The sequence below is a fragment of the Astyanax mexicanus genome, chromosome 1, assembly GCF_023375975.1.
Source record: "Astyanax mexicanus isolate ESR-SI-001 chromosome 1, AstMex3_surface, whole genome shotgun sequence".
In the NCBI taxonomy this organism is placed as follows: Eukaryota; Metazoa; Chordata; class Actinopteri; order Characiformes; family Acestrorhamphidae; genus Astyanax; species Astyanax mexicanus.
The window spans coordinates 34,712,342-34,740,093 of NC_064408.1; the positions used below are offsets into that span (position 1 = coordinate 34,712,342).

General features: G+C 36.2%; 2 protein-coding genes across 3 annotated transcripts in view; one reads left to right on the forward strand and one right to left on the reverse strand.

Annotated features, from left to right (window-relative positions):
* Positions 1 to 20,439, forward strand: zdhhc15a (zinc finger DHHC-type palmitoyltransferase 15a). 2 transcript variants are annotated; one of them, XM_049476490.1, is made up of 12 exons: positions 3 to 221; positions 1,851 to 1,877; positions 3,068 to 3,162; positions 5,154 to 5,268; positions 7,751 to 7,820; positions 8,904 to 8,936; positions 9,047 to 9,167; positions 10,271 to 10,403; positions 10,659 to 10,785; positions 12,477 to 12,577; positions 18,254 to 18,313; positions 20,035 to 20,439. In XM_049476490.1, the coding sequence occupies exons 1-11, from the start codon at positions 134 to 136 to the stop codon at positions 18,295 to 18,297; spliced, it is 954 nt and encodes a 317-aa protein (XP_049332447.1). In that variant the 5' UTR covers positions 3 to 133; the 3' UTR covers positions 18,298 to 18,313; positions 20,035 to 20,439. The 2 variants fall into 2 exon arrangements, with proteins under 2 accessions (XP_049332448.1, XP_049332447.1); XM_049476491.1 differs by lacking the exon at positions 8,904 to 8,936 and having other exon boundaries at positions 1 to 221.
* The window catches only part of uprt (uracil phosphoribosyltransferase (FUR1) homolog (S. cerevisiae)), a 9,200-nt gene continuing 1,872 nt past the window's right edge, over positions 20,425 to 27,752 (reverse strand). Inside the window, exons 2-7 of the mRNA XM_022680910.2 lie at positions 26,583 to 26,625; positions 24,282 to 24,351; positions 23,823 to 23,885; positions 22,884 to 23,045; positions 21,204 to 21,302; positions 20,425 to 21,042 (exon numbers count right to left, since the gene is read on the reverse strand). Of these exons, the coding sequence (XP_022536631.2) occupies positions 20,936 to 21,042; positions 21,204 to 21,302; positions 22,884 to 23,045; positions 23,823 to 23,885; positions 24,282 to 24,351; positions 26,583 to 26,625 (544 nt within the window). The 3' untranslated portion in view covers positions 20,425 to 20,935. The remainder of the gene's footprint in view (positions 21,043 to 21,203; positions 21,303 to 22,883; positions 23,046 to 23,822; positions 23,886 to 24,281; positions 24,352 to 26,582; positions 26,626 to 27,752) is intronic.

Sequence of the window (27,752 nt, forward strand, 5' to 3'; positions counted from 1 at the left end):
GACAGTTAGCCAATCACAGCACTGGGGGCGGAGTTTTAGTGTTTCGGGGCGGAGCCGGTCGGAGTACGGGTGGGTTAAAGTGAAGGGGAATGCCGGGTTGGCGGAGCTGCGCAGAAGCTGCTGCTGTTCCAGTATGAAGGTTCTCCGGTGGGTTCCGGTACTGGTCGTCTCCTCCGTGGTCGTGTGGTCCTATTACGCTTACGTCATTCAGCTCTGTCTGTGTGAGTGCTCTGTTATACTGTTTTTATTCATACATGTATTAAATTATAATGTTTTATTTGATGGTATTTCAGTATGTGTGGAGAAACAGCTGCCAGAGTTTTGCATTTTTTTCATTGAAACTAAGACCAACTGGTCACTAAGTAAAAACATAACATATGCTGGTTAAGAGCTGCGGGGAGAGTATAATTAGTATTAAAGGAGAACTCTGGTATAAATGGACTTTGATTGTAGTAAAACATGATAAAAAAAGTACTTTTGATGAATAGCACACATCTGTTCTACCACAGCGTTCACAGTTTGTCCAAACACCCTTCAGACTGGTTGACACAGGGCATAATTTGCCCTAATAAATCGTTTTTTTCATCGTTATCCAGCTCAAAGTGGCTCCACACCTCCTTGTTAGAATCAGGAGAGCCCTGACATTTAAAACGAGGCATTAATAACTTAAAAAGTGCACAAGAGGCTTATTAAAAACACTGTTTACATCCTATAACGCTAGCTTCAGCTCCAAGCGTCGTCATTACTGAACTGAAAATAACATGGGGACAAGGAGGTGTGGAGCTACTTTGATAACGGTAAAAACAGTGGAAGTAGTGATTTATGGGGCAAATTATGCCCCATGTGACCCAGTCTGAAATGTGTTTGGACAAACTGTTAAACTTTTTGGATCTCAGAACGCTGTGGGACAATGAAGGTGTGCTATTTATCAAAGGTAAGTACTTTTTATCATGTTTTACTACACCAAAATACCATTTTACACCGGAGTTCTCCTTTAACACTGAGGAGATTTTTCCTGGAGGCACACTATCCTGCACATTTTAATGTTTGCTCTGCTTCCAACACAACTGATTCAACTAAATAGCTCATTAACAAATACAATTAAGTTAAAGAGTGTGTGTGTTAATACAGAAATCCAATATGAAATGGGCCTGGGTGTAGTAAAACGATAATCAAATGCTACTGAGTACAAACTTTTGTTTAACAGGCCACCTTTGTTCTCCCCCAGAATTCCGAAAAACATCACTTTTAGCCGATGCTTCCAACAGTTATTAAAAACACTGTTTATACACACAGTACCTTCAGATAGTTCTCTGGGCACCACCATCTTGAAATTAAGTCATGATATGTCGATAATCCATTGAAATGCATGAATTCCACCTATTGCTGAAATTAAAATTGTATTTATTTCGACAAAATTAATTTTGCAATTCTATTACCCTATCCTACCTATTTTATTCATTTATCTTGTCAGACGACTTAATTAATTTTAGATGTGCACTTTTGAAAGTTCAAAAGTGTGGAACTACTTTGAGCTTGTTAATGGTGTAAAAATAGTATAATAGTTAAATATTGATTTCTCTGCATAGGTAACTCTATGCCCCTATCACTAGCATTGTAACACTTCACCACAAATCTATTTCACACCAAATTTCTCCTTTAAAGTAGGAAAAGCACTACAGTGGGTCTCTTGGACCAGGACTAAATAGCTAAGTCTTTTAATCTAATGAAGAGAAACTGCTGTGTGAAATGTCTCCCAGGAGAAGGTTAATGTGTTTATTGATGGAGCTGTGGTCTCTCTCTCTCTCTCTCTCTCTCTCTCTCTCTTTCTTTCTTTTCCGTTTCTGCAGTTACATTGAAGTGCAGCACTCAGAGAGGTAACAGACACACCTTAACCTGCATTTTAGGCATGTTCACTTATCTTATAGATTTGATCATGTATGATGAGTAATATGCTGTAATGTAAAGTAAACAATTAGAAGTACTAAAATGCTGTATCTTTTTCTACTGGAGTATTATTTCTGTTCTGATTACACTTTTACTTTACTGCATATTTTCCATGAATTCAATACATTTGTGATGCATCGTTACTTTTTACAATTCAAAAAGTGTTATGAGTGATTCCAAACCCACATTATTACTAAAGCCAGAGTGGTAGAGGCTCTCTGCACTGTCACCGGGTTTGATGAAGCTACTCATCATTGAGTAAATCAAGTGATCAAGCTAACCTTATAAAAAGACCACGCTGCATCCATTCTGCTTTTCACTCTGAGTACTTTCCACTGTTTACTTTTACTTTCAGTTTCATACTTGAATAGTAAATATAAAAATACATTACTTGCAATACTTAAGTACAAAAAATGTTGAGAATGTAAGTACTTCTAAATAAATGTGGAGCTTAAAGAACACTCCAACATCTACTTAAGTAAGATACTTTTTTGATACTTGTACTTTTACTCAAGTCTCAGTCTGTAGTACTTTATACATGTCTGGTGATTTGACTATTTATTGCCCCTGTCCCTATCCTTCTATACTTATATTTCTATTTTGTTCTCTTACGTTACTTTTTCCTAGTTTGTCACTCTGTCTAATATGTTATCTTATTTTCTGTCTTACTCTTCTTTTTCTGCTCTTCTTTTTCTGCTGTCTCCAATTTTCTGTCTTTTGTTTCTGTCTCTCTCTCTGTCTCGTACCTCCCCCTTATCTTCTTCCCTTTTTTCTCAAACATATTATTTCCTTTATCCCAATCTCTGTATTTTCATCCCATCTATCTCCTCTGTTGCACTGTTTCTCATATCTAAATTATTTACTTTGCTTTCAAATTTTTTCTCAAATATTTCCCCTTCTGTTGGGTATGTTTTCCTTTCTTTTTGTCTGTCTCAAGTCTGTCTCATTTGTTGATGTCTGTTTGTCCACTCTCTCTTCTATTCTCTTTTTTCACTACCCCTTTTCTATCTCCTTTTTCTTTTATTGCTCTCCCTCTCTCTTTTTTCTCTCCTTCTCTCTCCATGCCTCTCTTTCTCTCTCATAATGTTCTCACTTTCTTCTTTTTCCCCCACATGCACAGTATTATACCTATCTGTGTTCCACGTGTGTTTTCTGATGTTCTGCTGGAGTTTTTGGAAAACTCTCTCCACTCGAGCCACAAGTCCATCCTCCCTGGTGAGAACCCTGTTCCCCTTTATCTCTTACCTCTCACCCCCTGACTCTCACTCAGTCATCACACTAAAAACACTGATCCTTTACACTAGTTTGAACTGTGGGCAGAATCTCCAAACAAATAAAACATACAAACACTGTTATTGTTTTCAAATTTCAGTACTTTCAGTTGCTTCAAGGAAGCCATAACATTTTAACCACTGACTGGTGAAAGGTCATTTTAGATATTTAGTTCATTTAAATTACTTTAGTGTCCAATTAAAAGTGTTCACCTCAAATCAGTCAAACATGTTTAAGATACACATTCCAGATTTTAATTGATTAATTTGTTAACATTGAATTTTTCATCAGATAATGAGCTTCTCAATGCTTCCTAATATTTTTCAACTCACTGATTTTGATCAATTCAAGGTTTGACTGATGTATTTTACTTAAATTATTTACTTGCATTTTTAGCATCTTCATAGCTCATTTAAGTGTCATTAGTTCAGGACTAGCTTGTGTAGAACAATTGCTTCTACTGACTTTGGCATGATAGTCACACAATCACACTTCAGCACAGAATCTTCACTCATGACGGGATTAGTGGGGCTCTGTAAGAGTGTGCTGAGTGTAGGGTTGCAACGGTATGAGATTTTCACGGTACGATAACCGTCTCAGAAAATACCGCGGTATCACGGTTATCACGGTATCACAGTTTGTTACATATATTATTAAACTGACCCTTAAAGAAATTACAACAAAGGTTTTTTGTTCAATTAACTATTTATTGTAGAAACCTGGAACAACTATATAGATAATGTCTCCTTAAAAAAAATAAACTGTACACCATTAGGTGAAGGAAACCAGGTTTTTCCACTACTCTTAAGGTCATTAAGGGTGTATATAATTATATATATATATATATACACACACACACACACACACACGTGTCACACATTACATGTCCTCTAAGAAGTAAAGATCCTGTGTTTAAACTATTCAGTACAATTATTTAAGTTTAAATTATTTAATATCTGATAAACTGAGCCTGGGTCAGTGTCTGATCAACAACTGTTGTAAACGTCCGTTTTACTGCCAAGTTGGTATAGAACCAGATGGAGGGGATTTATTTCTGAGTCTGGTTTTAACACATGAAAAACAGGCACGTCAGAATTTGAAAATTAACGCATGTAAATGAATGGCGTCTTTCACATCCAGTCCGGCGAGCACCTTTACACGGACACGTGAATCCGTTGTAGCACGCACTTCACGCCTGTACCTGCGTGCCCAAATTTCGGATAACTCAGCGCTTTTGCGGGCGCTTACCGCATGGGTTGTGCACGACTACAAAGAGGTTTTATTTATGTTCAGATTAAAATGATAAACTAAACACATACTTTGCGCTGCACGGCGGGGTGGTGTTCTTGGAGATGGGAGAACAGGTTTGACGTATGTCCACCTTTAGCTGTGACTTTACGGCCACATTGATTACAAATCGGATAACCATCCTCGGGTGCGTTCGGCGGGTCTCTGAAATAGTCCCACACTGCTGATTTTAGTTTAGCCTTTTTTTAGGCGGACGGAGATTTGTTTAGTCTGATGCACTTTCTGCTGTTCTCACCGCTGTGTGCTGAGCAGCTGAAGCGGAGCAGAGTTGCGCATGCGCGGGTGAGTTTCTCCGCTGGCTTGCGTTTTACCGGTAATAAGCAAATACACACGGTATGATAACCGTGCATTTTAATACCATGGTATACCGTGAAACCGGTTACCGCTGCAACCCTAGCTGAGTGTGAGTTGTGTGTGAGTGGAAGTGCAGAGTCGTGAGGTTCAGGGGGGCATCAGGAGGGGCAGTATCCCATCCAATTAATCAAAGTCTAAAGTTTACCGCCTCCGAAGAGTGATGCTACAAATGACTGTAAAACAAAACCTCTCCTTCACCAAGTGTAATTTGCTTAAGTGTGTGTGTGTGTGTGCGTGCGTGCGTGCGCACGCGCATGTGTGTTTATTTGTAGTTCCATCTGCCGTACACACAGCACTATGATCTGCCGGACAGCATAGAGATGAACGAGGAGATCCTTCTCAAGATTGCACACAAGCTTCCGTTACACACACGCACGGCTACAGGAGGTGAGCCAACAACACGGCCGACACACAAACAAACAAGCAAACACCCTGTAGGTTACATGATAGACTTACACACATACACCACACACAAATGTGCTGAAACTGCAGCTCAGACACATGAAGCACAAACCGAAATGAGGGAATCTGTCCTGTTTGTTGTTCAGACTTTAAAACAAGCTTTAGAATTGATGTTAGGTTTACATAAACTCTTTGTCAAGAGTTCTTTAATAAACGCCATTTTTAACTTTGTGAGTACAATACGTGATTAATTAAGTAATTCTTGTAAATACTTTAAAATTACTTTAAATACTGTAAGTGAATAGTTCTAAATAAAGATGCTATATAGTACCAAAATGGGTTCGACTTTTGTTTGAGAACTGTTTTATGCATTAACATAAATAACAATATACATTTGGCAATAAAGAAAATACACAATTATGCTAATATATTAAGTCAGTTTATATATTTAAATAGGAAATGTGTTATTTATACATAAGGGCCCAAACATTTGCATACAACTTCATTAACATATTTTTTTAATAGTCTGTTTTGACTTTAAAAAATTACAAAAAAAAGACATTTTTGGTCATTGGAGTTGGTCATTTGAAAAAAAGGGATAATTTATACAAAGCTTTCATATGCATTTTAATATTCACATGTATATTCACTAAGGACATTTGTAGATCAAAGATTGAACTACTTTATGAAAAACTTTATGAAAAATATTGTCTGTTTTTAAATGAGTTTAGTGCTTTTATTTTATTTTATTTTGAATAGTTGTGTTAATATCCTAATGTATACCTTTTCCATGTGGATTGGCCATTTGGCCAGTAATAAGCATCAGTAAAAATAAGATGACATTTTATAAACTATTAATTAAAAAATAGACAATCCATGTTAATGCACCAACAAGTGAATCAATTAGTGAATCAATTTCTGCATGACCATTTTACATTTTAAGAATCACATCAGACTGGTAGCCTTTAGGACTGGTAGATATATGAAGTGTCAGGCCTGCATATTACCTATTTCAGAAAGCAGACCAGAATACCAGTGGCCTCAAATTTTTACCATTCTTTGTTAAATATTAATAATAATAGTGATTACCTTCCTAAGCTGATAAAAAAACATATCCATGTTGGGGATCTTGATGTTCAAGAACGCACTGATGCATGTGATACAGAATCAGGTATTAGTGGCTCCATGAGGAATAGGAAGACCAGCTCAGATTGCTAAAGGTAGTGGGGTTGTTGACTCGGTCAGTGGAGAGCAGCTGGTTTTAATGTCTCTGCCCTTCCTTTGAGCATTTAACCCCCTGTTCCTCTGGGGTGCTGCAATCGGACACCCTTACCTCCTTTTTGAGAGTTTTATTTATTCAGGCAGGGTGTGCTGAGAAGAATGTTTTTCTTCACTGTCCTGTAACTGCATCGATCAGCTGTCACGGACAGTGTTAATTATGGAAAAAAGTCTAATTTCCTTAAAAACAAAACGCCCTCTCTACACACTCAGCCCAGAAGACTGTGTACTGCACAGATAAAAATGTAATGATTTCTCTAAACAAACAAAGATCAGGATTATCAAGTGTTTGGATTTTATGTGATTTCTAAATGAACAGTTACAGCTGGGCTATAAAAAAGGAGAACAGAAGTTTTGTCATGGTGATAAATAGACCAAATTCAGCTTCACTATTTATTAAAAGTCCAGCTATCCAAAGTGAAGCTCTAGCCCAAACAGACAAGACATATTCTGGAGATATGGAAATTCAGTCCATGTGGTCACTTTAAATTGAGACCAACTGAAACATTTCAGGGTGGAATAATATTGCTTCTGGCTGCCACCCAAAATGAACAGACTACGATAAGGATGTGAATAGTTATGTTGGTACCAAGTCTGTACCAAAATTCTGAAAATAGACCTTATCTTAAGAACCAAGACAGTGATCTCCTTATTCTTACATTTCGTTGCTTTCTTAAGGTTTTTTCATTAAACACAGACCAATACAGACAAATACAGAGAGAAAAAAAGTTTGTTTCACAGTTTTTGTGCTCAAATAATGTTATCATTAGAGCTGATTCCTGCAGAGATGAAATGGGGAAAACTAAACAAGCCACCTTTAGACACTGAACAGACAGGTCGTTTCTGGGCTAACTGTCTACATTTGTTGTATTGAACAAGTGGTAAAGATTATTAATGTCTGTGGCACTCTAGCTTTAAAAAAGTGACTAAGTTTTAAAAATTGAAACAGGACTGCTACTGCTATTCTTAGCTATGCTAAAGTATGTCTGCACATGTTTACATATAACAGTAAGTCATTTCTTGTGATAAACCATTTAAACTACTCTTAACACAAGCTTTGAGGAGAGTTTGTGATTTAGGCATACAGTTATTGCAATGTTAATTGGTTTAGTACCTTTTGGATGAGCCACATGTTTTTGTTCAACCCTAAAGGTGTGTGTGTGTGTGTGTGTGTGTGTTTGTTTCTCAGCTTTCAGGTTTTGTCGACACTGTCAGCTGATTAAGCCAGACCGTTGCCATCACTGTTCAGCCTGCCAAATGTAACAATACTGTTTCCTTATTTTCTAGCTTTTCTCACCATGTACATGTGTGTGTCTACGTGTTAGTGTGTGTGTTAGTGTGTGTTAATGCATATATGCATGCCACTGTGTAGTCTCATTACAAGTTTCTGTTTAAGATGTCAAATCAGTAGGGCAGTAGGAATGCTGTGTGTGTGTGTGTTTGTGTGAGTGTGTGTGAGTGTTTGTTTGTGTGTGTGTGTGTGTATGTGTGTGTGTGTGTTAAACAGAGAGAGAGAGAGGGTAAGGATTACAGGAAGTGCTTAGTCACATTTATTTGAGTGGTCTGAAAGAAAGCTCTCAAATGAGCGGCACTCACTGTCCTCTCAGCTTACCTGCCTTTGATTAACGTCCAGATGCTTTTGTGTGTGTGTGTGTGTGTGTGTGTGCGCACGCATGTGTGTGTGCGAGGTACACTCTTTATTACCCTTTAATGAGATGAGAGTAGTTCCTGTGACCACAGAGCCACAGTGATCAGATGGAACATCCTCTCTGTCTCTCTGTCTCCCTATTTTTCTCTCTCTCTGTCTCTTTCTCTCTCTCTTTCTCTCTCTACCTCCCTATCTTTCTCTTGTGTGCTCATACACATCACAAAAGCACCAAGTCCAAAACAGAGATTGAGACATGCTTGAGGAATATAAAACCTTAAATGTCAAAATTCTGCAGAGCTTCTTGCCTGTACAGGATTTCTTCACACATATACAAGGGTCATTGTTAGAAAACTGTGCATTTAGGTCCCCAGAAATCATATGTTTTAGCTCACTTTTCTGGGAAGTGACTGGGTGTGACAGTGACAATTTTAGCAAACATTGGCAGTTGATGAAAATGTGGCCTTGTTCATTGCATTTTGTATTTTATTTTACCACAACAGGGTGAATCGCTTGAAACTTAAGTATAAAGACTAACTATCAATGCACATAACTTGCAGCCAGGGTCTTCTGTCCCTTAAAAAATATTGTTATAACAGTTGTCAGAACATGTTTGCACAGAACTGTACAAATGGCAATTGTATGACATTTTTTATGAATGCTAAATTTGCACCCCCCCCCCCCCCCCCCCCTGCAGCTGTGTATTGAAGATGGATCATCATTGTCTCTGGTATGTCTAATTGATTAAACAGTGCAATTAAATTTTACCACACTGACATCAGCAGTCTCACTCTGTGTGTGTGTGTGTGTGTGTGTGTGTGTGTCTGTCTGTGTACACAGGTTGAATAACTGTATTGGATTCTCCAACTACAAGTTCTTCTTGCTTTTCCTCCTGTACTCTTTACTCTACTGTTGTTATGTTGTTGCTACAGTTACACCTTCCTTTGTTCACCTGTGGCTGGTGAGTGAAATTATCTCTTTATTTTGATGATTTTACTCTTAGATGCACTTTTCCCAAACTAAGGGGTACCCAGTGATGCTGTAATTACATCCAGTGACTTAAGGTGGTCATTGTTTGATTATAACATTGGCAGTTATATAGACAGTCCATTCTATTGTATTCTGTAATCTTATAGGATATTCTACAATTTGGATAACCTGAACATTAAATTATACATTTTGTTAAGTAAAGAATACTGACACCCCCCCTGGTTTCAGATAACTCTACCCTTTCCTCAGCATGGAAAACATTAGTTAAGAGAGTATCTTCTGACATTTTAAGCTCATGTTTTTTGAGTGTAGCACAAGTTGACACCATATGTACGTGCCAATTCACAACGTGCGATAGAACACATATCGGGTTTTTAAAGTGAGACACTACTGTTTTGAGAAAAACATTCATTTATTTAGATCTTGGTGGCAGCAACACATCTCAAAAAAGTTGGAACAGAGCAATAAAACGCTGGAAGTAAATGCTGATTAAAAAAGGATTTAGGATTAAGGATCAATGACTGGGTTTAAAAATATAAAATTGCAAAGACCCATAACTGTACATAATATCAGAATATTATTCAGGGAATGATGATGGAGAAATATCTGTAGGTATGGCACAAGGCTGACAGTAAATACTGAATGCTAGTGATCTTTGGGCCCTCAGCCTGCACTGCTTTAAAAAGGCATAATTCTGAACTGAAAACCACTGCATGGGCCCAGGAACATTTTCAAAAATCATTGTCTCTAAACAAAGTTTACTGTGCAATCCCTAAATTTACCACACAAAGAAAAAAACATATACCAACCACCACTCTCTCATTAAAAATAAACTAAGGGAAAATGGAGAACTGTTATGTGGTCAGATTAACCGAAATAAAACATTTTTAATAAGCTTTGGCTCATAGAACATGGTGGTGATTCTGGATCATGTTGACAAATAGCTTTTCTTTTGTTTAACAGAGGGAATTTTTTTATGTGTCAAGCAAGTCGTAGCATAATGTGTATAACTGATATATTGTGTAGCCCTGCTGTCCATCAACCACATTCTCTCTTTTTTTATCTCTTCCTTAGTCTGGGATGTTTGACAGTTCATCTAAGCTGCACGTGTTGTTCTTGACGTTGGTGTCGGCCATGTTCCTGCTGACTCTATTTTGTTTGCTGGTCTTTCACTGCTGGCTTGTTGCCAACAACAGAACCACCCTTGGTATGTTCTCTTAACAGCCAGTGATGCTTTACTCAAGAATTTTTGTTAATTACTGCACCAAACATAATTAAGGTACAATAGTTGGATTGTACTGCAACTCTGCTTGATGAAGGTTCTGGGTGAAGCACAGATACAGTGGTGCTGTTTGAGTTTTAGAGGAACATTCACTTTTTAGGTAAATTTCTGATTTGTTATTGTCTTTTTTGTCATAAATAAGGCTCATAATTACTCTCACTCGTTTATGTCTGTCCTCAGAGTGGTTGTCAGCCCCATTTTTCCCAGATGGGCCAGATAGTGGAGCATTTGACGTGAACGTAAGAAAGAACATATCTCAAGTGTTTGGCCAGGATTGGAAACTTTGGCTATTTCCTGTTTCCAGCAGGTAATGTCCTCCCACTTACTCTGCACTTGTTATACAGAATTAGCAAAAGCCTAGCAAAAAATAGCTGTATTATTCAGTGGTGATCTGTCACTGTCAGAGCTTGGCCTGTCACCATAATTATGTTATCAACATGTCATACTATATATAGACATTACCTGTATATTACCTGTTTTTTTTTTTGCCACAAGAACCCATTAACATGAATACTCTAGTTTTAAAACATACATTTGATGTTAGATTTTATTATTTTACAATATTTTAAATTATTCAAAGTTCATTTTTGAAAAAAAAAAAAAAGATCTAAAAAAGACAATACCATTTATTATTATTTACAACTATTTTTGGTACAATAAATTGACCTAGTTCTTCAGTTCAGGTGTCAATTATTAAGAAATGTGCTCATTTATGATGCTAATTTGTGCTAGCCCGCCAATGAGATTCTAGTAGTATGTTAGCACTTAGGTAACAGCAATGAACTAAGTACAGACTATATTTTCCTTTTAGTGGAAAATCCCCATATAAAATGCTGTGTAGTCCAAGACTAGACTTAATCCCCATCTTAATCCTAGGCTTAATCCATAAAGATTGTAACAAATGTATCATATAGGTAAGTATCTCTATGTGTAAATAATACTTTTAATGAATGTATTCAGTTATTTTAAATTACATCCACTGCTAACACAAATGCTAAGTCCAAATGCTTATTTACTCTCTGTACAGAGATACTTCTAACAGAATTGAACTCACTTGGTTACATAAACATGAAGCAGGATACACTCTTTAAACCTTTTAATAACCTTGATTTAAGAAGAAACAGTGTATCAGTACTGTTGTCCATAAAGTGTGTGTAGTAGTTTTACAGTGACTCCCTCAATAAAGTATCGTGGCACAGAGCTGCTGCCACTGTTTTTTTTTTATTTAAAATGTTCTGTAACCCTTTTGTAGCCACCAAACGTAACATTAAATAAGACTTGCTAATATCAGTATTATTTACTGAATAACAATGAAACAATTATTTCATATCTTGCCATGTATTCTTTTTTTTTATTTCCAAAAAAAAAATAAAACTGCTCTGAAGGCTGTAAGGCTTCCCCACTTATATTACTATTAGCTATTATTTAGATGAATATTTAAAACATGATAATGTACAGTATCAGAACTGGTGAAAGTCATAGTTGTAGGTGGTGGCAGCATTTGTTTTGGAGTGTCCTGCTTTGCTTATCTGAGACCCACACTGAGTATCTTCTCTTGTTGCAGTGAAAGAGATACTTTACCCAAAATGCTAACGTAGGATGTAGGTAACATAACAATGAACCTGAAGCTAGCTGCAGCCAATTAGCCTATGTGCTAATTGGCATCATGTTACCTGGGATTCATTCACTTTTAGGCAGATTAGCATTATTTAAAGTTTTAAATGAAGGTTTGGGCCTAAATCAGATTATTGGTACTTTTTGATGTCAGGTTCGCTCTACAGTCACAGCTTTGTAAATTTTGAGATTTTTCTTTGGATTTGGGGTCTCAGTCTCAGAAGTCCCAAGTTTCCCAAACAGTCATAGACTTTTTTTTCCTTTCGATGGAAAATCTCAGTTCATGATGCTGTGTAGTCCAATGCTTTAGAAAGAGTTTAGAAACAAAAAAAACATTTTCAAAATTTGTATTTATTTATTTGTTTGTTTGTTTGCTTATTTCAGTCAAGGTGATGGCCACTCCTTTCCCTTAAGAAAGAGGATCGCATCCCACCATTCAATCATAGCAAATGGTGTTGAATGCTTGGACAGAGAAGGAGTTGTGGGTAAGTGAGACATTCAGACAAACATTTGTTTGTGTACTAGCCCTGTTTTTCGGTAACTGGCTTCGGGCATACTATGCAAATTTTACCCGACCAAAATCCAGCATCCATTTCACCTCCTATTTAATTAAAGATTATTATTATTATTTTATTATTTAAAATTCTAGTTGCTGTACAATGTTAATAGGACGTTTGTTTAGTTTAGTTTAGTTTAATTTAAGGGCTTTTGATCCAGGAGATGTTTCAGTTAATTAATTGAATTAACCAACTCCAGCCCTGTTAATTAACTACTTAATCAGCACCCACTCTTCCAGTATTGAGAGATTGTGCACCAGCGTGTGCTGGTTTCAGCTCCATGTGGTGATTTGGTAAATCTTTAATTTACTGGGACTAAATTTACCCCACTTCTCACGCTGTCTCTGCAGGCTATCTGTCTCTCTTTTCTCCCAGTCATTAACTTAAGTGTGCTACCTCAAAGAGTACAGTTACTGTCACTCACTATCTTCCCCCTACACACAGACAACACACACACACACACACTACTAATAGAATGTGCAAATGTGTAATTTTCCCCATAGCTCATTCATATTTACATTACCGATCTTTACTTATTACTTACTTAATCTCTTTGTTTATGAAATCCATAAAATGTCTACTGACATTAATTAATTTATTAATTTATTTATTAATTTATTAATTTTAATTCATTTTTCTTTTAATTCCATTATTATTATTATTATTATTATTATTATTATTATTATTATTATTATTATTGTTATTGTACATGAAGCACAATGGTTTTATATAGGACTGAAAATGTTTTTTACTTATAATAGAGAAACTGTTTTTAGTGCTACATCACAAAAGCATTATATCTTAGTGTTTCATTAATACAGTATGTTTTTGCAGGATATCTGAGAGTCATTTACACCAAACATCTTGAAAACATTGTTTTAGTAATTATTTAAGTAAATAATAATATACTGGGACATAATATCTCTCAACATTGGTCAATATATTTACATTTTTACACTACAGATGTAATAGAAGTACAAACCTGAAGCAAACCTGAACTTGCCCAGTCTGACTCAATTTTTCATTCTTGTTTGTTTTTCATTCCACAGTCCATAAGCTTTTTACATTATCTCTCATTTAAAACTAAATCCAAAAGAAATTCAACTAAAACTGACCTGAAATCCAGACTGTATTGAGTGCAGAGATGCTGGCCTTTTTAAACTGATCATGGATGAGCTTTAGAAGGAGAAGATAAGAAGTGCAAATGAGAAATAAGGGGCTGCAGGGTTGCACATGTCTGAAATGTGAGGTCTTGTTTCCCCCTGCTGGCTAATAGAGAGTACTGCTAAAAAGTCTCCCTGGTTTAAATGTTCGTCCGCGTTTACCTTCACCCAAAAAAGAAACTTAAGGTGCGAATTATACAATGAAAATTCACTAAACTGAAGACTTACAATCCTTACAGTGTCTCGCTCCCTTACTGTAATGTCTGTAAGTTTTTTACATGCCTCTTATTGTAATGGAAAAAAGCATTGGCGTAGGAACCGGGGGGGATGGGTGGGACATGTCCCACCCAATATTAGAAAAAGGTGGATTTGTCCCCCCCCCAAAAATAAAATGGTTTCGCTCAGATCAGCTGTACTATTAATGAGGAGATAGGTGACCACTGAGTAAATGGGAAATCTCTTAACGCCAATCACGGAGCCGGTTCAGGAATTAGGTTCCGCCTCTCAATAGAAACAGCCAATCAGCTTGCTTGTTTTGTGGCGTGCGCAGGAGAGTGTGGGCGAGAGTGGTGGGGGGGAAGCCCCTCCCCCACTGTGAGATTAAGCAGCGCGATCGGAATGCAGCATCTGATTTTAAACCAGGTATGAATATACAGCGATTTTTCTAACAGAAAGGTAACGGTAGGCTAACTATAAACTGCTATGTTTCTGATAGCTGGTTAAAAATGCACTAATCAAAACATACCAACTCTGCGCTTAAAAAAATACAGCCTGTGACAGCCAGCTTAATTTTGGAATTAGCTTAGTTTAAGAAAAACAAAACTATATAATGTTCAGCCTACCCTGTACCTGACTAGCTAATAACTATTTAATTTTCATTTATTTAGATAACTGTCAGCTAGAAGCTGGATGAAGATAATAGCTAGAATGTAGTACAACACTGGGTAATGTTGATAGTTTAAAGCAGTTTCTTAACCCTGATCACTGCCCTTAAAATTGTGTTTTTAAAATCACTTAGCCCCCTATGGATCATAAATCAATCATAAATCAATCATTATGTATGTCCAGCAGTTTATTAGACACATCATACCACTTTATTATGTGCACTTAAAGCAGAGAAAGCTCTACAATATGCAGAACAGTGGGAGTATGCAATAGAATAGGTAAGAACAGGTTAAGAAACTGATCTAATCTGATTTCTGTTTATTTGTAGTTTACAGTAAGAACACATGTCCTGACATCTAACGTTTATATTAACTTCTGACAAAAATCCCTATGAAACGTCAAGTTACATTCTTTTTCATAAAAGGACACCATCATAAGAAGTGCTTTCAGTAGAAACAATTAAAAGTGCGGGACACAATGCTAGTCAGTTTGGAGAAAATGTAAATATACAACATACAATACATAATTAATAATAATAATAATCAAATCTGTTATATTATTTTAAATATTAGGTGATAACTGATCAGTTTTTGTCATATGTATATAATTCAGACCTTTCACATATAACTTTTTCTAGCAACAGTAAATGTAATGTGGAGTAACATGTTTATGTTGTAAAATTACCTTTATTTGGATGTAACTAACAATAATTACAGAATACAGAAAAAAGGGTTATTTAGGATTAAAAGTAATTCCGCAAATGAAACTATAGGGTGGGCTTTGGTTCATATTAGCAAATGTGTCCCCTTTCCTTGGGCTGGGTCGGGTTCCAGGTAATAGTCTGTGATGTAGTCATCTGTTTTTTAATACTATTTTTATTTTATATAAAGCTATGGCATGATAATCACCATATAGCTAAGTAACCAAGTATTATTGTTAACCAAAACGAAGGAAATAACAAAAACTGAAAATGAAAGTTCTCCTTAACTGAAACTAATAAAAACAATAATTAAAAGAAAAAACGTGACTAACTGGAACTGTGTTGTGTGTTCATAAAACTAACTAAAGCAAACTGAAATTACAAATAGAATACCCTCATGTTCGTGTTTGTTAATTTATTTATAAGCGATGTTTCTGCTCCAGCAGTTTAACAGCAGGCGGTGTGCCGATTCTGATCACCGCAGCACCTCGTGGTCCACGGAATTTGTTCTAATTACAGCGCTGGAGCTAGCCGCAAAATAATGACAGAAAACCCTGGGAAAACTGCAGAATTCTGTATGGGATTAGAATATGAGCGCGAGGGAGATAAAAGCACGTGTTTTGTAGAGAAACAGGAGATACAGTATGAGGAATAAACTCCACTTGAGAACCAGGTGTAAGAACCTTTACCTGTGAGTAGCTCATACACCAGAACACCCCACACGGGAGGATAAACTGAGAAATCTCCGTTTCTCTCTCTCCCTCTCATAGTTGATCATTTCGGTGAAAATTAGTGAAACCTGTAGAGTTTATTGAGTTTATTGAGTTTGTTTATGTTTTTCTCAGATAGATCTCTCTGATATGATGTGTTAAAACGAACAAAAACTAGCAAACCCACTCTAAAAACAAATTAAAACTAACTGAATTGGAGGAGAAAAATAAAATAAAATTAAACTATAATGAAAAGGGTGAAGGGTTCTTCGTTTTAAGATGAAAATGCATGTTTGATGTGTTTCCATCTTTGGTGGAGACTTTTTGTAGGCAGATCTTGCATACTGGTTCATCTAGGTTTGCTGGCTCTCCCTTTTCATTTGGAACGAATCCAAAATGCTGCCAAACTGCAGCAGTGGTGTTTTTCTTTAAAACTAGCTCACTTGACTCACAGCTGACGCTCACCATTGTGTCTTCTTGCTGTATGATCTCCTCAGTAAGAACCCCTCACCCCATAACCAATCAGTGAGATCCAACTGCTTACCCCTCCCACTGCTCTTTCATTGTGGATGCGCAGAATGTCTTAAATGTCCCATTTTTCAAAGTACAGATTTGGCACGTCACATGATTAATATGCCGTCACCATATTTAAACACCATGGTATACCGAAATACCGTCATATCACCCAACCCTACCACACAATAAACATTATAGTCATAAATAATATATTATACAGCAAAATCCACAGTTAATCCTGCAAAAACACACACAATGCTATTGGTATTGCTATCTTTCATCAGCTTTCTCGCCATTAAATTTAAAATCATATTCTACAGGATCTCTCACACAGGAATAATCAAATAGAAAATAACAATATAACTGAAAATCCCTGTAGATAAGCTTTTGTCCCATCTCATACACATAGTTTGACACTGGGACTACAATATTAAATGTTAAGGAGAGAGGAATGCATTTATATAGCTTGGCTAGTGCCTTTTAAAAAGCTTGGCTTTTGTTAATTTTCAAAGTAGCAAAAAGATAGAAAATAAGTCTTACCTTAAAAAATTAGTAATACACTAGTTTACTGTAAAACTACTCATCTAGTCCTTACTAGTTCTTCTGCAGCGAATGAAACTATTAGTTTCTTGTTCACATTTCCATTCCACCTTAACATTTTACCTGCATTAAAACAAATTTTCTCTACATTAAAACACAGTTCCCTTTTAGACTGTAGTAGATGATTGTGAGTGTTGAGTGTGTTAAGAGTTTTACACATTTCTGCTTAGGCTGTGCAGAAATCACAAACAGTCCACGTAAAACAGAACGTGGATTCTCATTTAAATGATCTGTTCCACCTTTAAAGTGCAAAAAATAATTTCTGCTGCTCAAAGCCTGTGTGCCGCGACAGCGGCATTTAAGGCGGAATGGTAAATTAGCAGCAGTTAAGGTGGGATAGCAAATTCATGTGAGGAATTTATTTAAGAAAAAGTGTGTTTAAAGTGCATATTTAAGAGCTACTTACACTTAATGCTGTAGCTTGAGAAGCTTGCAGACCTTAACTTAGACGCAAGTCACCTGATGAGGCAGGTAAACGAGAGGAATGCTTATTAACATGGAATAGTATGATCCACTTTAGGGGGGGTCGTATCTAAAATCGTATCTAAATATTCCAGGCATAGATACTGCATTGTTTTTGTAGTATTTAACATTATTAGTTGAAATTCCTACCGCAGGTCAACAGAGCCTCATCAAGTAGTAAAAGCAGCAGTATTATAGTTATTATATACTTTATTATTATTATTTTTAAACACTTAAATCAGTCATACACACAGTACAGTACTATTGAACTAACGTTGTGGTTGAATTATTTGAACACACAGTGAACCATTTCTTTTAAACAAATATGTTTTTTGAGAGAATTAGTGGAATTTTCTTTAAAACATGCATTTTAAATGAGTTTTGTAACCATCTTCGGTTTAGAAACCTTCTAAACAATTAAGTCAAGCTGCCTAAAATTGAAAAGTACATGTTTTGAATAGTTAAATATATGTGTTTTAGATTCAGTTGATATAATTATAATATATATATATATATATATGTCAGAGTTTATTTAGTGCAAGTTTCTGACTAACCTTTTCTTTTACAGTTTCCCAAGACAGCTGCAATGTTGCCATAGCAATAGACGACTGATGAATTTTATAATAAGGTAAGAAACATAGTTTGTATAAGTTTTGTAACTCATGGTTAGAACTGCCAGTTGAAAAAAAAGTGGGGCTAAAATGTTGGGTAGTTATAGCTGACCAGTCAGAGAAAACAGTTACATTTTTTTACTGCGTTGCAACACCTGCAGTACTATGCTGTAAAAGTAAATCCATTTTGACTACTTTGGCCAAGGGCAAACATCACGGCCTGCAACATTAGCTTTGACAATCAACTTCTATTTTTAAGGGAGTATTAAATTTGTTACCAAATCCAGATGCAGTCAGTGAACCAAGACATGATATTTGACATATATTTCTTTAGTTTTCATCAGAATATGATAGGATAACTTTGCTAATGTAAGACTGTATGTATCAAAATCATCTAAAAAGCTTAATGTATGCTGTCAAAAAGTTATATAAATGTGTGAAGAAATACTTAAGATTATGGCATGGATAGAATGGAACTTTAACCACAATAATATCCACATAGCATCTTAATTTGTAGTATTATTCCACTGTCAAACTGGACTGCAGTGTACAGAGCAATAACAGATACTATGCTGAGGGAAAACTGGTTTAAGGTATTTTTATTCAGCTTTGTGAAGATGTTTATGTTTTTAAGAGGTGGCAGTTGTGGATTAAAGGTCAGGGAAGCAGGCTTGCTAGCAGAGGGCTACAGGTTTGGCAGCAAGTGTCTCTCCACATTTACATTGAAGTGCCCTCTGAGTATGGTACCTTACTTCCAGCTTTACACTGTTTAGTGTGTTCCCACTGCCCTGTTTACAAGTGTGCATGCGTTGAATGTCAAGTCCCTATGTACTTCTATGCAGTGTCTATTCTTAAGCAACTCAAAAGCTACTTGCAGGCTACCAGAATTAACTGAATCAGATCAGATTTTTTTCAGGGCTGTGTGGACATGTCAAATTCAATCTTTTCAAATAAAATTTGAGTCACTTTTTGCCTCCTAAAATCTGATCTAAGCATTCATATCCATGCCCATGAGCCAGGACTGCAAATGAAAGACACTCAAAATGATTTGAAGAAAAAAATATTCTACAGAATCTGTTTTACACAAAATCTTTTATGTCACACTGGCTATGTTCAGACCGCCAGAACTAATCCTGTTTTTGGCGTATCCAGATTTATCTAGTTTTGATAGTCTGGACAGATCAAATCAAAACCACATGTAAAGATGCAATCAAATATGTACAGCTGGAAGCTCTCTATGCTCAAATCAGATTTCAGGTGTTTTTGCATTACTCACAACACAACAAACAATGAATTAATAAAAATCCAGGCTGATGGAGGTGCGGGGGTTCAAAAAGAGCACCACAGGTCAGTTACTGACATTAACCTTTTCACCACATCAACCCATGCAAATATGATTGGGATGTTAGGACACTCATCCGATCTGATAATTTGCAAATAACAGTGTGCACAGTCATCTAAGCAGATCTGGCTAAAGAAACAAATCCGATTTGCCTGCAATTTGAACACAGCTATTAAGACTAAACACCGGACTTGAGTCATTCAGCTTGGCAATATGAACACTGCCACACAGCATTCTAATCTATATAAGTTTGCCTTAAAATAAAAATCTAAATAGTTTATGGATGTGTTTATGGAGATGAGATTGGTGGTCTAAGATCACAGTTTTTTAACTTAAAGGAGTGCTGGTCAGATGTACCAATTATGTAATCAACATGTTTGTGTACATTTCTTTTAGGTTGTTTTGGAGAAAGTGGAACAGAACATGCTGTAAAATGTAAACTGGACAAGATTTACACTCCTGAACATCGTTTAAGCTCAGAGGCAGAGGCAGGACGAGGTGTGTGATCCTGAAAAGTAAATGACACTGTGAAATGGAACAATGTAGAACACTTGAACAGTTATTCAAATCAGTTTTACAGTGTGTTACAGTGGTTTTAATTCAATGTTTCTATCCATTGGAAATCTGCTGGATATTTGTGTGTGAGATGTCAAAGCCGAACATCCTAGCCTAACACCAAAGCAAGAATGTTTATTTTCCAAAAATGTTTTTGGTCTGAAAATTTGCCATCTTGAGTTGAGTTGTCTTCCATGATTTCTTACCAAAAAAGACAGAAATAAAGACAAGTTGTTTTGTACAAAATATTTTTATTTATATATATTTTACCCTTTTTCTAACGGCCAAGGCCTGACTGACATTGTAGAGAAATATCCCCTGGGGCAGCACATGCATTAAAGCTGGAATGTGTCTCTTGTCAGTTCAAGATCATTCTACAATACTGTCTCACTCTAGAACGTGCCACCCTGCCCTGGCATTCAAAGCAATAGTGAGGCCAAAGCCCTTGTGAGGCCAAACATCAGTTAATGCCTGAATTCATTGGACAAAATCACGTTGTGGAAACATTCCGAAATGGACCAAGAGTGGAGTCCTCTAGTGGACCAATGAGAGACAATACAGTCAGAGCACATCATGCCCTGACCAATGGGATGGTAAACGACACTCAAAACAAAACAGCTCAATCGATCAGTTCACACACACACAGACACACACACGTGCACGCACACACACATGTATAATTTGTAATTGATAGAATGACGGAGAGCGTGTGTACATACATACACAATTGTGTGTGCCATTATCAGTCTGTGCCAAAGTATCTCTGGCCGAAGTGTGTCGGAGCGACAGGGTGAACTTCAGTTGTCAGTATCGTGATGTCAGGAAACTCCTGTATGATGGACCTTGCACCTACATACACACACATACATACACATACACAATTTAAATTAGTATAAAAAATGTTTCAATAAATGTACATATTTGAGATGAAATGTCTGAATGAACATAAAAAGGAGAAGCAGAGACCTAGATGTGAAGAATGATAAATGATGTTTGAGTGTTTGTCTTACCGTGTGGAGTGGAGAAAAGGCTAAGCAGTATGATGTGTCTGGCTTGCAGGCCGTGTTCTGTCAGCACCCTCACCGCCTCGATCACAGTGTTACCTGTACCTGATTAAACACATCATAAAGAGTGCTTTCATTATCTTGATACTTTTACCAGACAGTGATTGATTTTGTGTTTAGAAAATTTGCTTAGAAAATTAAAATGTTCTTTTACATAATATTGTGTTTTTTTATACTATGACAGCTTTTGATAAAAATAAAACAATATCACAATATATTGCAATATATTGAAGCAAAACCCCTGTATTGTGATGTGTATTGTCCCGCCCGGTTACCAATACACAGCCCTAATTAGGGGTGTCACGATTTTGATATTTAATCAAGGTTTTGATTAATGTCATGGTTTTGAGCCTTGAAGTCAAAAGAGGATCGACGATCCCTTCCTCTAAGATACACAAGCACGCGCGCACTACGCAAATGGCGCAGCTCGCTACTGTCGTGGACGTTGTGACTGCTCAAAGAGCAGCCCTTTCTCCAGAGAATGTGGACATTCTCATCTCCTTAAACAAAAACTTAAATATATATAAAAATAACAGTTGTTTTGTCTAGCCTCAAATATGTTAATAGTTTTAGTACCTTAAGGAGCATCTTTCTCTCAGATAAAGTTAATAATATATCTTTGTTAAAGAAAAAACTTGTCATTCTCAGGGACCGAAAAAGTCTTAAAGTCTTATTTTTCATGTTTAACTGTTATAGTAGGATAGAGTTTAGTTTGTTAAGGCTCTAATTGTTCTATTATTTTGTACATTACTGTTCCTGTATTTTTTTATTATTTATTTTGTCATGTTGCACATTGCTGTTTTAATGGTGCACACTGCTGCTACCAAAAAAAGCCACTAGATGGCATTACATATATATCTTAATGTATTTATTTAAATTTGACCATTATTGCCTAATGTGATGTATTACAGATCACTTGTATTACTTTGTATTACAGCCTCTCTGCTGTAAAAAAAAGAAAAAAAGAAAATCGAGAATCGAATCGAATCGTGACCCTAAACTCGATAATAAAATCAAGAATTTGAAAAATCGTGACATCCCTGGCCCTAATTTTGAGGCGAGTGTCTGGTGAATCAGGCATGCAGTGTTCCTGTCCTAACTGACTGACAACATTTGAGGTATGGGTACACCTAGTAAGAGGTTTTTGGCACCAGACCAGCAGCATGTTTATACACATTCAACACAAAGCAGATTTTCATATATTGCAACATTATATTTTACCTTAAAATAACAGCTTCAAAGTGCATGATGATACACTGACTTTTAATAGAGAGCATGACATTATACATGAGACCTCTTTCAAGAACTGCATAACACTGCGGGGTCATACTTGTACGAAATCTTGTAACATTATCATGTCAGTCCACAGAGCTTCTTTTCAGCTTGTAAAATGCAGATCAAAAGCTGCCCAAGAGGCGGAGCTTAAAGCAAGTTTCGTATTTACAACAGTAGTGTAAACGTTAATTACTTAAGTAATTTTAATTCTCACATAATGCTGCTTTAAAAACTTATTTGTCTAGCTTAAATATACTGAATGTTTTAAATTCTGGACTTTGATCTGTTAAACACTTTAAAACAAAATATTACTGAAAATATTTATTGGTTGATGGTTGAATTAACACTCACTTAGTATGGGATACATGAGCAGCACCTTCCTGCGACTGATGTCGGGGGGGAATTTGGCGTAGTAAACTTTGGCTTTCTGAGTCTCCTCGTCACTTTGGATCAGAATCTTTCCTATGCGGATTGACCTACAGCAATCCCTCAGACCCTGCTCCATAGCCTCACCTACACACACAAAAAAACAAACAAACAGATTCTAAGGGCAAATCTTTTATTATTATTAATGTGAAATTTTATTGATCCTGTGTGCACAGTCAGAACAAAAGCATTTAAGTCGGAAATACACTAGGTCGTTTTTTTGCCCCGATTTCAGCCACACTTTTCAGTCTGGTTGAGTCTGTACTAGTAGATTTCAGTAGCCAACAGCTGCAGAGAGAACTGAGTAGTGTGTGAAGGGTACAGATTCCATTTTGTTGGCCTCCAGATTTTTATTCACCCCTACTCTACTAGTGTATACTGGTATGTAAATCAGTGCAAACTGAAATAGCCTTGTAATAGCTAAAGAAAAATGTACACAAAAAGTAAATACAAGATTGTTTTTTTTTATTTACTTGCCATGTTTACTTTTCGTGCTTAAATGTGCATGTGCAACGTGTTTAAATGTTTTCAGATATTACCATTCAAACTGAATTTGCCTTCCTATTAAATGGTTTACATTTTAATTGAACATTACACCTTAAATGATGCGGCAGTTACATTTTGGTGCTAGTGCATGTCCAATACTCAAGTGTATTCAAGGGTTTTGCAATGTTTCAACAAAAGGAAAAAGGCAGGAAAGCAGACTCAATTCTGCCAATAAAGAACGCAAATCAAATAAAGTGCCTACATAATCATGTAAGTGCATTTAATTAGCGCAGCGAAAATGACTGAACAGTTCAATGGGCTTCTCACTGGAGACAAACTGAGATGGGCTGGTTAAATGTAATGTACAGTGACACTCACCGCTTCGCATAATGCTCACGCCACAGTTCCCCTTCTCAAACTTTACTCCATCATACTTGTGACCTGAACAATGAGCAGACGACAAACACTTTTATTCATGTCTTAAAGCTTTTACACAATTTGAATATGGCGGTTATTTTTTGCATTGTGTCTAAGCTAAATAATAAATGATCAAACAGAAATGCTCCAAAATAAACTGAAAGGAAAGTAAAATCTTTTTACATTTACTTCCACTAAATTTTAGGAAGTTGTCTTCCTCCTATTGTAAAGTTAAAATTTTAGACCAACAAGTTATTTGAGTGACCATTACGATAAATGATATCTATGGTTATAATCAGCTAGGTCATAATGCTTGTATCCTAGGAACCTGAATATGTAATCTGTTGATCAAAAGCTGTACATCACAAGATCAGCAATACAGCTTGATTAGCCTTAAGGTCAGCACAGGTTTATACTTACCTGTTGGCGTAGTCACGGTGCATTCGCTGTAGGGAAGCTGATTGAGTCCCTCTTCAACCACCAGTCTTATCTGATTAAATACAAACAGATAATCATCACCTAATGCACAAACATACATGAAGAAATGTTGAATCTGGGCATAAATGGAAAAAATACTTGCATAAGAGTATATGTTCTGTAGCAACTCACAACATGACCAAGATATAATATAAGATATTAAGGAAACATGCTGAGTTTAAGCACAGGCAGTTCTTGTCAGCAGAGGTTTTGAACTGTAAAGTATGTCACGGAAAACTGGGGGGTGCCTCTAAATCTGCCCACCACCACTCCCCAAGTCTCATTTCCACACTCAGGGTTGCCAGGTATAGAGAACAGCACACAAACAGTGTGCTGCAGCCATGGAAACGGGCAAGCTGGCTTTTTTCTGTTGAACAGGTAATCACTGAGCTTCAGGAAGGTAACTAACCATAGCTAGGTAATTAACCACCTAGCAGAGCTTGGTAATCCAGACATGAAAGTCAACATTTTTATGTCAGTATTGCCAGTTTTGCACTGTGCTTGACTGGCTGGATTGTTTGGGATAAAATGGAAAAAAATTGCAAATGCTTCACTGAACCATCATTTTGCATCCAAAAATTACTTACAAAGTCATCTTAAAACAGTCATACACCCGTCACAAGAACAGGAAGTAATTAGCCATAATAATAGAAAGTAGTGAGTATAGGAACAGACAAAAAGGATCTGGTCTAGTAATGAGGAAGTGGCTAGGGCAAGGTCATGCCACATGTGGGCTGCATAGGTAATGTGTAGTCCATGCACAAATCTGAAGGCAACAACTGAACTGTATGGAATATGAATTAATAAAATGAATTAGAAATGTTCTAGATTGGTGTATACTGCCTTTCGCCCGATGCCAGCTGGGTAGGGTGTACGGATGAAGCGGTTGACGATGAGTGAGTGAGTGAGTGATTAGAAATATTGTAATAAAATCAAATAAAGTATAAAAAAATAAAATAAATGTGCTAGGGATGCACAAAACTGGAAAATATTTCTATAATTACAGATATTTGTATTTGGGAGTTAAGGATTACAGAAGTTCTGCGCAAGGGTCCTATTTATGGAAACTCATTAAAGCCAACACTGTAATCGGGTCTGTCAGTCTTGAATTTCTTATGATGTTTTAACCATATCTGACTTAAATGTTTGTAGAGTGTGCAACACTAATCTGTTCATGGAAGAAGCATTGATGGTGTTTGCCCAAAATCATACTGAAAAACAATCAATAAACATCAGTTAATCTAAAAAAAAACAAAAAACGTATTGGGTATATATTATCTACATCTGGTTGGTTAGTCTTGGAAAATGCGAACAGTGTAAAATGTCCTTTTGTATCAAGTATCACATATGATGCCTTTGCAAAAGACAATGCAAGGACAGAGTGGTAGATGCATTTGGAAGATGTATATATTGCCGGAGGAGGTGCAGAGTTTGAAAACTTTGTACAAATCCAGCAGAAAACAATATATGAGTTGCTTCTTATATGCTTGTTGTTGTGCAACATTAACCTGATAATCCAGAAGAAACACTCTTTTCCAAGCTCATAACAAAATGAACATTTTTATTCTGCCAATCTGGCATCACAAGGAACCTGGAAAGAATACGCTTCACCAAATGGATTTTTTAATAATAAATTAAGGAACTGTGTTGTTTGATGCTTAATCAGCTTTAAGAGTATAGGCACATGCTGTGACTATTGCATATGTGCACAGCTAAAATGGGAAATACTGTGCAGCCATAGAGTGTAATCATTTTTGGGATCTGTAGTATATGCAGCTACATGTGTTTATTCAGTGTTTTCTTTCTTTCTTCTTTTTTTTTTTAGAAATAAGTCAAAATAAAGTAAATTAATGAATAAATAAATTAACTTTGTGAAGCCATCTTAATACAAAGCACCATTGACAAAATGACAGTTTAACAGATAGGCATAACCAAAATCCCTACTCTTCTGAGAAGGCTTTACACTAGATTCAGTTGTATAAGAGCATCATTGAGGTCAGGTACTGATGCTGCTAGGCGAACACATCCCATAAATACTGGATGGAGCGCCTTCAGTTCCTGCTAAAGGCCTTTCTACAGCTTTAGCCCAGAAGCGTGTGCAGCTGACCCAATCATCCTGTTTTGCTGGTCAAGGCTTTTCCAGATAATAGTAGATAAAAAAGTGTATGTGTTTAGGCATATGGTGTCTGCTTCCATAAACTGGCCAAAACATTTAGATAATATAAAACATTTAAAGTTTCTTACCAATCTGTCAGCACAAAACACAAAATCACCTCTACTTGTAGACCTGAAAGAGAGAAACAGAATGAATGAATATGATACTGCTGTTGCTGGGACCTGCATAAGGACATGACAAACTAGCCAGTAAGGAGATTACACCATATTTACAAAACAACTAAAACTGAGGAGCTGAATTTACAATGTGTGTTTAACAAACTTGTGACTAGGGGTGGGCGATATGGCACTAAAATAATATCACAATATTTCATGGTATTATCGCGATAACGATACTCTTGGCAATATATATATATATATATATATTTTTTTTTAAGAATACACTACCGCAACAAAATGAAAATTTCAATTTATTTTTGCAAACGATTTATGTCACACCCCTACCTGAGATATAAAAAATACAAGAATTTGATCAGATTCTGTAACAGAAGTCAATGATCCAGAATGTCATGATGACTTATAATGCACTCTTAATATCTCCATGTAAGCAGGATTAAAGTAAAATAAATGATACTGGACAGATATAATCTGTCTCTAGTAGATATATAATGGAAAATGTAAACAGTGTGAAAAAAGTAGTACCCTGATGTAATAAGTGGAGGTGAGTGATATGGCACGATATTTTTAGAGTATAATATCGTTCACGATATTCAAAAATGTTGCCGATATTACACCCTACTTGTGACCCCTAATAATAGTGTAATTTGCTTGTTTAAGCAATAGTATCATTTGAACAAACAAGACCTGAACATATTGTCATGATCCAGTTTATGACTGGACAGTTATGGAACTGAATTGTGAGCAATACATCTTTTTCCCCAACATAGATCAATATGTCCCTGGTGGACACTTATATAGCAGGTAAAGTGTGCCAAATATGATATTTTATGTCATATGTGAAACAGATGTCTGTGTTGTGAGAAGAGCAAAAAGAACAATGAGTCTGACTTTTTTTTTCATCTGATCCCGGACTCTTTAAATGTGGTACTGAAATATGATATCCAATACACCGCGAAGAGAATTCTGTATTTTTTGTATGTTTTTGTTGAATAAAATATTAATTTTGACTTTGATTTTTACTAGTATGATTAAATGCTGTGTAGATATGTGAAATTACAATTTCACCAGTAATAAACTGAATTGTACAACTATGTAACTAGAGTTTGTACAAATAAATAT